This window comes from Phasianus colchicus, chromosome 24, assembly GCF_987193195.1.
Source record: "Phasianus colchicus chromosome 24, bPhaCol1.hap1.1, whole genome shotgun sequence".
Classification (NCBI taxonomy): Eukaryota; Metazoa; Chordata; class Aves; order Galliformes; family Phasianidae; genus Phasianus; species Phasianus colchicus.
Genome location: NC_143459.1, coordinates 1089674 through 1099879, shown reverse-complemented (window position 1 = coordinate 1099879; position 10206 = coordinate 1089674). Strand labels below are relative to the sequence as shown.

Here is a 10206-nt window from a genome sequence, read left to right as displayed (position 1 = left end):
GCACAGAGGCTGTGGATGCCCCGTCCATCCCTGGAGGTGTTCAAGGCCAGGTTGGATGGGGCCCTGGGCAGCCTGGTCTAGCATTAAATGCAGAGGTTGGTGGCCCTGCCTGTGGCAGGGGGTTGGAGATTCATGATCCTTGAGGTCCCTTCCAACCCGGGCCATTCTGTGATTCTGTTACCAGCCGGCCCCTTTCCAGAGCCTCAGCTCTACGCCCCCGGAGCTCCTCCGGCCCCACGGCTGTCAGCGCTCAGCGCTCATCACCACGCAACCCCCCCACCTCCCTCCCAATGCTCCCCGTGCGCATGCGCGCCAGACACTCCCCGCCGTGTCTGCGCATGCGCGGGTGGGTGACGTAGGCGGAAGGGCGCGTCAGTGTCCTGAGGGGTGAGGCGGCGCCGCTGGGGCAGGTAGCGGGCGGCGGGCCGGGGGGGGCCGGGGTCGGGCAGGGGCAGCAGTGGCGACAGCGGTGCCCCAAGGACGGGGGCAGGCTGCTCTCTACAGTCGGCCGGGTTTCTGCCGCCTCTTTCCTTTTCTCTCCCCTCGGGAAGCCGGCGGCGGGTTGAGGGGCGCCTCGCGGAGCCCGAGCTGCTCGCTGGTGGCCGGGGCCGCCCCGCTGTCCTTGGCGGGCGGAGCCGCGCGGCTGCGGCCGGGCTCGGCCTCCTGGGGCCGCTTTCCTCGGCGTGGAGGGCAGCGGCTGCTTTGCGGGGAGCGTTTCTAGAGGTGACTGTGCGAAATCTCGGGTGAAAGATGGATCGCTGTTAGCGGCGCTGGGAGAAGAGGCGCTTTTAGGGCGAGTTATTCGAGAGCGTTATGAATGCAGCTCGTGTTCCGGCGGGTCCTTCGTGCTTTGCGGCCGTGTCTGTGGCCGACCGTCCCTTTCTGAGGGCACCGCGGAGAATGCACGTGTCGAAAAGGCGTGCTGACTTTGCGGTTTGGCTCTGCTTTCCTTACAGGGCGGTCGGATCAGCCCTGCTGCCCCGCAGCACTGCTTTGCACGCATCTGTCAGGGCTGAGCGCAGTGGAGGTGAATGTGGAATGTCAGGAGACTCTTGTGTCCTGTTAGCTTAAAGCAGATGTTTATGTTTGATGTGGTGAAAAGAAGTCTTTTTAAACTCTAAAGGCTGATTTTGTTCTGCTTGTAAAAGAGAAGAAGTCACAGTGATGTTTGTAAAGCAGGCTGGTTGGTGATACAGATGGTTGCTTTGCAGGGTTTCCAACAACTTCAGCACAAAAGCACTGAAGGTCATTTCACAATCATTGCTCCATGACCAGCTCATTGGTGGTCCAGCATAATGCAGGAGTTTGCTGTGCATCTGTACGAGCTCAGCAGCTGTTTCTGCAGGTAGAAGCAGTAAGAATTTTTGTTTTATATCAGTAAGTAGAGTGTCAGATCTTGACATGCAGCTAGAAAATTCCAGAGCTGATTTCTGATCTGTTCACCTATCTTATTGTCTGCTGATCCACGTGATAAAAAATGCTCTAGGTTAGCCAGCCAAAGCTTATTTTTCCAAGGTCATCCCATATAGTGTTGCTTTGAACTCAGATTAGAATCTTCTGTACCTCTAACCCTTTATTTTCATCTTCCTGCTGTAAAAGAATTCTTGGTAAGACATGTCGTGGATCAGAGAAGGCGAGCTGACCATCATTGAGAGGTTTTGTGCCAACATAATTAAGGTAAGGAGTGAACTTTAGTTGCCTATGTTAAACAGTAGCTAATAGAGTGCCACTTCGAACCCTGGCAAATATCTCTGACTGATCTGCTCAAGAGAGATAGTGTTGCTAGCAAGGGTAGGTTTTAATGCTGGCACTGCATTTACATCCCTAAGTAGTATTCAGGGATGGAAAATTACTTAAGCTTAGTCTTGCAAATGAGCAATGCTGTAGGCAGTGCTTGCCAATAATGAGCTTACACATCCAGGCTTCCAGGTTCTGAGCCTTTGCTGATGAAGGCAGGACGTGGGAGGAGGGAGAGTGTGAGGTAGTTGGATTATGGATCTAAAAAATCAAACTGAGTTTCTGCTGACTGGAATAAAAACCCATTACTTCCAAGGAAATTCTGTCCTCGCTCAGCAGAGTCTTGGAAGTGGTACTGCTGTCCTTTTCTCAGAAGGATCTGTGCAGGCCTAATGAGGTCAGTGAAAAAGAGTTGCTTACCTTAAAGGGATGAAGGTTTCATGACTTCGCTTTTCTTCACAGACATGAATCGTCTGTGAAAATGCCCCTGAACTCTGAAATAAAAATATTTGTAACGCACAGCTCTGTGCACCTTCCCCTGTGGCTGCAGAAGGAAGGTGTGCAGTGACAGTGCTGTTCTCCTTCCTAAGTACTGCAGTTCTCTGTCATGAAACAGAAATTAGGAGGGCAAAGTTGCTTTTCAGTGTGTGCTGTTGTCAGTGCTGACATCTTTAGTAGGAGCCTAAGCTGGAGTTACCAGATAGGTGTTCAGCATCTTAATCTTTCCAGCTCCAGGCTTTACGCTGGCAGAAACTCTCTGCACTCTTACAACTGCAGGGTGCTTCCACAGTGATGGGACTACGCTCTGTGATGCAAGATGTCAGCTTGCCTGTCGGTTCTCTTTTTGTTTCTCCTTATGTTCTAGGCAGGTCCAATGCCCAAGCATGTTGCCTTCATTATGGATGGCAATCGCCGTTATGCCCAGAAGTGTCATGTGGAGAGGCAGCAAGGACACTCACAGGGCTTTGATAAGCTGGCACAGGTGGGAAGAATTTTTGTTGCCTCTGAGTTGTGTATTGAATTTGTGATGTGTTTGGCAACTGTCTTTGTTTACGGCTTTGCTGATGCGTTATGTTCCTTCTCTTCTCTGACTGGAGCCAGGCCTTGTGCTTGCAGCTGGTATTAGTCATCAAGGGCCTGACTTCAGCTCTCTCATTCTGTTACCTTGCTGAGTCGTCCTGATTGCTTGGTTTTTCCTCTGCTTTACATTTGATTAGAATGTCTGCCTTGGAGATCTTGAAGCTTAATGCTGTGAAGCAAGTTGAATTGCTTTGAGAAGGCTTTGAAAATCGTGGTGTTACATAATCTATCACGTTGTCTGCAGGAATTGCTTCTGCTGGCTGGATTAGTCACATCTCTATTACAGAGTCACATCCTAGGTGGTGACATTTTCCATCTGTTTCTTTAAGATGAATCAAATTCTCTTAAATGGGAATCATTGTCAGATCTTGATGGTTGAGTGTGTTTGTTGTTTATTATTATTTTCTTTTTAAAACAGTGTTAGCATAGTGGGAAATGACAGTTCTAGAAGTTACAGATATGGGTCTTCTGGACCCATCTGATTACAAGTCTACTTATCTGACTTTTGTTTTTGTTTTCTTGCAGACACTGCGGTGGTGTTTAAATCTGGGGATTCGGGAGGTCACTGTTTATGCCTTTAGTATCGAGAACTTTAAACGATCCAAGGAGGAGGTGGATGGACTAATGGATCTGGCAAGGCAGAAATTTAGCCGCCTACTGGAAGAACAGTAAGAATCCTCTGATGGCTGTTTCCTACAGGGTGAAACAAAAGCAGAACGACATATTGAAGAGAGGCCTCTCAACTTGAGACTTCCACATACAGGCACATCAAGTATTTACTCACTTTAGAGCTGGAGAACTAGTTCATATAGTGCTTGTGGATGGAACTAGTACAGATTTGAGTGAGCAGGGAGGGACATTACAGTGCAGCGTTGCACAGTACCTTGGTTGTAATTGGTTCCCCGTGCCTGACAGATAAGTGCTGTGTGAAATAGTTGTTTATATGGTTGAAGTAAATTGTGAGGGTATGCAGCCAGGAACATGAGTGGGAGAAGACAGCACATGTGCACTGCTCTTTGTTGTCTCAAGTTCTGTCTGAGCACTGCAGTGCCCCATGATTCAAAGAAGCCAGTTGCCCAGTTTCTACCTAAAGAAGCTGTTCATGAGCAATAGACCCGAAAGTATTTGTGCTGTTCTGTGTTTCAGTAATCAGTAATTCTGCTATTTTCCCCTTGTCTTTTTTATTAGTTAGTTGCCTAGAGTCTATGGTTTTATCTTAAGTTTTCTGTACGTAGATTTTCATAACTTCAGATAGGCATATCTAATTTTGTGATCATTATCTAGTCCTTTGGTTATGTCTGTACTTGAGAAACCTGTATGGGGAATGATCATCTTTCCTTTAGGGAAGAGTGTGGGATGATCAAACCTAAGCAAATTCTTAACACTCAAAAAACATCTAGTTGTTATGCCTTTGTCTGATTCTGAGATTTGCTAAAGTTATGCCTGCTACATGCCTGCTTTTTTTTCATTTGATGGATGTTATCCAAAGAAAATGTGGCAGTCATGCAATAAGGGCTGATCTGTTTTCTGCAGTCCTCACTCTTGTTGTTGGGTGTAGGGAGAACCTGAAGAAGCATGGTGTGTGTATCCGTGTGCTCGGGGACTTGCCACTTCTACCCTTGGATATTCAGGAGCTGATTGCCCAGGCTGTAATGGCAACCAGGAACTACAATAAGTAAGTAACATAGAGTTCAAGGTACCTCATGCTGCCTTCTGCTTGTCAGGTACACTTGTCAGACATGATGTGGCTTTTCTTTGTCCAAGAATCACACAGAACAGTTTAGATAGACTCTTTGTTACCTGATTGTCCTTCTTTATTTCCAGGTTTTCTACATCTTTTTCCTCTTTTCAGGTGCTTTCTAAATGTCTGCTTTGCATACACATCAAGACATGAAATCAGCAATGCTGTCAGGGAGATGGCCTGGGGGGTAGAGCAAGGACTGCTTGAACCCAGGTAACTCTTGTTTTTCTGTGTGAGGCTTCATAGATAAAGGCTGCCTGTCTTACCTCCTACGCTTTAATACTAACCTCTCAGAAACCATGTGGCTTTTAAATAGATTCAGTTGAATCAGTCCAACTGGAACAAATGACTTCAAGTTACTATGCAGTGTTTGGTTTTTTATTACTGCAGTTACCATGGTAACTGCAGTACACAACTAAGACAGAAGAGAAGTTAGGTCTGTATCTTAAGTTACTTTAAATGTGAAGACAGATTTCATACTGCAGTGTTGGGCTGCTCAGTTGGCAGTTTCAGCCGTGAGGTCAAACAACAGATGAATCATGAATAATGAACTGTTCCTCTACCCTGGAGGAGAAGGAGTAGTTAGCTGTGTTCCAGATGGAAGTCTTCACAGTCTTTCTACCACTGTTTTATGTTTCCAGGAGCATCGGGAGATGCTCAGGGGGCTGAAAGAGTATTTGAAATAGGCCCAGTCTGTCAGAAACAAGTTGATGACGGGCAGCAGTACAGTCCCATCCACCTGATTTTAATCTGCAGTTCTGTCTTAATAAAAATGCTTAGTAATTCTGATTTGTTGCGATCTCTGTTGGATCAGGAAAGTGGCCTTAACAAGGTGCATCTGTCTTTTAGTGATGTGTCTGAATCGTTGCTTGATAAGTGTCTGTATACCAGCAACTCCCCTGACCCAGACCTCCTGATTCGAACCTCTGGAGAGGTCCGGTTGAGTGATTTCCTGCTCTGGCAGGTAAAGTTTTTGTTTTCTCCATTAAGTATTCCATCTTTGAGTCAGAGAGTGTTATGAATCTGGGTGTGATGATGATGATGGCTCTTAAATTCTCTCTGCCGGAGTTTAGGTAACTTGTTGGATGGACTGAGTGCAGGGGCATCTCTGTTTCTTGCAATTCTATGAATACAATTACCTGAAATACTGAGAGGCAAAAATATGTTCAGAGCTGAAAGCTTGGCTTTTTCAGCTCTAGAATATCTGCAGCACACCACAACTGCTAGATTCATTAAGCAATTGAAATGCCGTGAGTGGACAGCAAGGAATATTATGAGATGTCATTTGATAAATGGCTTAAATGTCATGTCCTGATCTTTGGTTTGTATGTTATTCCCCTAGACTATCAAAGGTTGAGTTAGTGTTGCTATTTTAGTTTTAGTTTTTAGTTGTACATCTGTGGTGCTTAAGCTATTAAAAATGCCTCTATAAAGACCAGTGTCACATTAGAGAGAATTCTGCAGGTATTTTTACGTGAATGAGTAACTTGTGTTCTAGCATTAATAGTTATTAGATAGACATTGCATTGTGCAATTTCAAACTTTCCTGGCTGGTATTTATTTAATTTTAAGTAGGTTCTGTTAACACAGTCTAGGTAAAATCTTTATGGGGAAGCTGGCGTAGTTTGAGCATCAGAGCTGCATCTTGATGACTTTTTTTTCCCTTGCTAGATGATTATACTGTTTGTGATCTTGCTTTCTGCAGACATCCCATTCATGCCTGGTGTTTCAGTCAGTGTTGTGGCCAGAATATTCCTTTTGGAATTTGTGTGAGGCTATCCTTCGGTTCCAGATGAACTATAACGCATTACAGGTAAGGGAGCTGGAGATCAGGTGAGAGTGTGCAAAGTGGAAATAAAAGAATTGTTCATTTAGTGAGTTTAGTTCAGACCTTGTTGCAGTACCAGCAGCCAATGTGAGATGTTACATCTTCTGTGTCTTGTTACAATGTGTTAGCATGTGGTCAGATTCCTCTGCTTTCAGGAATAACTAAATTATCTGAGGTCACTGCTGTCTCTACTGGTTATTTTCACTGTACCAGCTGGAAATGTGTCTCCTTCTCTCATCTGGCAGGACAGAACAAGTAAATAGTCTTCATTGCTATGGAGCAAAATTAACCAGTTTAGCTCCAGACAATTACTACTCCTTCCTCATCTGCGAGCCCAGTTTTCCCCCTTACTATGCCTTCATGCAACTGTAGAGGGCTTTTCGATTTGTGTGTTAGAGCCTACAGGCTAGGATGTACATAAGAAATCCAAAAATGATGTTCTGAAATACTTCAAGTACTTGTAGGGTAGGCAAGGATAGCTACTGCCTTTACCTTTTGCTGCCCATACTGCTCTGTGTTGAGCTCGTAAATTATTAGAACGCAGACATTTAGGAATGTGGAGCCCACTCTTCTCTTTTGCTAAAGCTGGGTAGATCTACACTTGATCACAAGCTAAAAGAATTGCCCTATAAATCATTGTTCTCAATCCCCTAAAACCTTTCAGCTGCTGCATGAGTAATATCAAAGATTCTGTGATGACACTGGCAGGCTTGTGTGTACATCTGTGGTTTGAAGTAATCTTGTACACTGTTCCTCTGGATTTGGATATCTGAGGACTTTTCCACAATTAGTCATGACCTCTACGTATTTTAACGAGCAGTTAATGCTTTGAGCAGACATTTATCTGGGGTAGAAGGTCCTGAAGGATATCCCTGTATTTTCACGAACCAATTGAGCACACTGCCTAGAAGAACATGCTAAGCCACTCTTCATTTACCCTGCAGCTCAATGGCCAAGCAGAGGCTGTTTCTTCCAAAGCCTGTGCTGCCCTGTATCGGTAATACAGATGAGCTAAAAGGCCTGGTAAAGTGCTAATGTTCTACTGCTTTTCACTCTAGAAGGCCAGAGACTCCTACATGGAGGAAAGGAAGCAACAGCAGATGGAAAGGGATCAGGCTTATGTGACAAAGAAGCTGCAGCAAGAGGGTTTTGCATCCCATGGAGACTCTCGGCGCCGACGGACACTGTTGCAAAAATGCACTGCCATGCGGGAGGAGAGAATCCAGGGCTTTCTACAGGCACTAGAGCACAAGAGAGCGGACTTCTTTGAAAGATTATGTACAGTGTCTGCATGACACACATGTGGGGTGGCTCTTGGGAAGGCAATATTTAATCATGTTAGAATAGCTGCTGCCCAGAAGAATTCACTTGGTGTGGTTCTGCTGTGGGGATTAAGGGCTGTCATAGAATGTTGAATCCCCACTGGCACTATCTAAGGGCAGGGACAGAGTACTGTGAACCTTTCTAGTTCTGTGAATGCTGCTGAGGGAGGTAATGCCGTCCTTCTATCTTGCCTCCCTGTCCCTGATGATAGAGGGAGAATACATGCACCTCACTATAGCTTCACTGCTTGATGTATTGATGACAAGGAATTAACTAAGACAAGTCTCCCATTCTGTTGGGCTCCTCATGGATTAGCCCAGGCAAACCGTTTCAGTCATATAAAGTCAGCCTGGACTTGAATTCCTTGTGATTTTGTAGTAGTAAATCTAGTGAGATTTCCTCTGTGTTCCCATTCAACTTCTTTCCTCAACAGAGAGAAAGGTATGTAAGAGAACCCTGTGCCAAGCACTGGCAGAGATATTCCCCACTGCCTGCTTTGGGATAGCATCTTGTCTTTTCCCCACCTTACTATGCAGGTTTTGATACGTTTGCTCTTGGTTTCCAAAGAGGTAAAGTGAGATGTTGTCAGCCTTCCCATAAAGGAAAAAAAGAACTTGATCAGGTCCTGCGATCCTTTCCCAGCAGAGTGAATGTGTTGGGTTTTGTTTTTTTTTTTTTGGAGGGGGGGAATACCCAAATGTAGAAGGTGATGTTGAAACAGAGTGTGTTCAGGAAAAAGGGGGAATGATCCAAAGAGGTGAGGGAAAAACAATTACTTAAGAATTAATGTCATGGCTTACAAAGGAAAAGTTAGCTAAAACCAGGTGATAGGAACATTATGCTAAAATCATCTGAGACCTTTCTTGAGCTATGACTTCAGACATCCATTTCCAGGGAATGAGGCTGGGACTACAGGAATGCAGTAGCCAAAACCTCTGACCTCAGCCAAAATGGTTTAAGTGCTGTATGGCTGACTTCAATGGGAGTGGCCAGAACAGCTATGGGGTGCTATTTCTCCAATCTCTTTTAGCAGGGAGGTGGACTAGCTAGTTTCCAAGATTGATTCTGTCTCTAATTTTTTTCTGGTTTCCGTCCCTACAGTGGAAAACATAACAGGAAGTGTTTCTAATGCACATACAGGTTCAGCAGTATCAGCTATTGCTCTTTTCAAAGTGTTTTTTTTTTTTACCTCCAGGTGAAAATGAGAAAATGCAAACTTAAAGGACTTTTACATACTGCAAACTCAGCATTTTGAATGTGATTGTGAAGAGGATAACTACATTGTCAAACAGTGAATAAAGTATATTCATATCAAATTATTTTAAAAACAAGCTTAACGTTTAAAACCACATAGTTTTATATTCTAAAGTGCAATGAAGTTGGCATCCAGATTACCATGTTGTTTAACCTATGGCAGACTGTTCATCTGGTTTCTGGTAGGCCGGGAAAGATTTGAAGGCTGCATTCTTCCTCCAGTTGTGTGAGCAACGAGCTGCTATCCCAGGACCTGGCTGAGTGAGGCTTTGTGCACGTGCATCCTCTTATGTAAGTAGCAAGCAGCCCTTTGGATGGAGGATGATTGGAGGTGTCAACTTAAACTTCTAGTGTATTCTATTGTGTTTCTCTGCACGTTTTGGGAAGTTCTCTGGAGAAATAACTCTTCATTCTCCATGAGATGGAGCGCTCTCTAGTCTGTTTTGCAAAGCAGATGCAGGGAGATTTGTTCCTATCCAAGAATGTATTTTTTGCCTTGAACTTTTTTGGCTATGTTGCAAGTGACCAAAGCTCCAGTGCTTGTTCCTCACAAAGGAGTGTAACTGGCTGCTGTGGTGACTGCAGGGTGTGAGATCCAGAAGGTTTGCAGGGGAAGTTCTAATCCATTTTGTAAAAGCTATTGCTGTGATGGGGGTGAGACAGGGCATGAGAGTTTTTGCAAGCAGTAGGAGGGCTTGTTGCCTCTGTGCTTTATTCCACCTGTGCCAGTTATTGAAGTGAATGCAAATTTTCGTGTAGGCTTTGCATCAGTGTAAGGTCAGTGTGAGCTATAAAAGCAAAACCTGAGTTTTCAGGAGTGCGTCTTTCAGATCAGCCTTGCACTGACAGTCGTGAAAGGAAAGCTGTAGGGCTGTGGTGGTGTGTGTCCGTGTGTCCGTCCTTTATGGAGAGCGGCCGTGCAGCCATGCTGGTGCTATGCTAACACCACCTGTGCGAATCGCTCTAGAGCAAAATTTATTGAATTGTGATCTGATTTTTTTTTTTTTTTTTTTTTAAAGGTGCGCTGCCTCATCCTCTCCCTTCTCTTTCAGCTCTTCCTCGAAGAAGATGGGAGAGGGGGAGCGCGAAGTTCCCCCTTCCTTTCCCCGGAGCGTTCCGTACGATGCCGGCGGCGTCGGGGCCCCGAACCCGCGGAGCAGCGGCCCCGCGCCTGGTGCTGAAAGAACAGCTCCGCTGCGCGCCGCGGAGCGGGGCCGCCCGCAGAGCCCCGAGGGCGCGGGGC

At 45.5% G+C, this 10206-nt stretch overlaps 1 protein-coding gene across 8 annotated transcripts; it reads left to right on the top strand.

Annotated features, from left to right (window-relative positions):
• Window positions 1-314: 314 nt before the first annotated feature.
• On the top strand, window positions 315-10181 carry DHDDS (dehydrodolichyl diphosphate synthase subunit). Of its 8 annotated transcripts, none has more exons than XR_004167171.2 (10): window positions 331-410; window positions 1600-1677; window positions 2603-2719; window positions 3343-3485; window positions 4376-4492; window positions 4670-4771; window positions 5408-5522; window positions 6264-6371; window positions 7445-9254; window positions 10016-10181. XR_004167171.2 is itself a non-coding variant. In XM_031595121.2 (10 exons), exons 3-10 carry the CDS (start codon window positions 1615-1617, stop codon window positions 7679-7681), a joined length of 1002 nt encoding a protein of 333 aa, XP_031450981.1. In that variant the 5' UTR covers window positions 384-410; window positions 1212-1345; window positions 1600-1614; the 3' UTR covers window positions 7682-9990. The 8 variants fall into 8 exon arrangements, 7 of the variants coding, with proteins under 7 accessions (XP_031450983.1, XP_031450980.1, XP_031450981.1 ...); XM_031595121.2 differs by lacking the exon at window positions 10016-10181 and adding an exon at window positions 1212-1345 and having other exon boundaries at window positions 384-410; window positions 7445-9990; XM_031595122.2 differs by lacking the exons at window positions 331-410; window positions 10016-10181 and adding exons at window positions 449-723; window positions 1212-1345 and having other exon boundaries at window positions 7445-9990.
• Window positions 10182-10206: the final 25 nt, after the last annotated feature.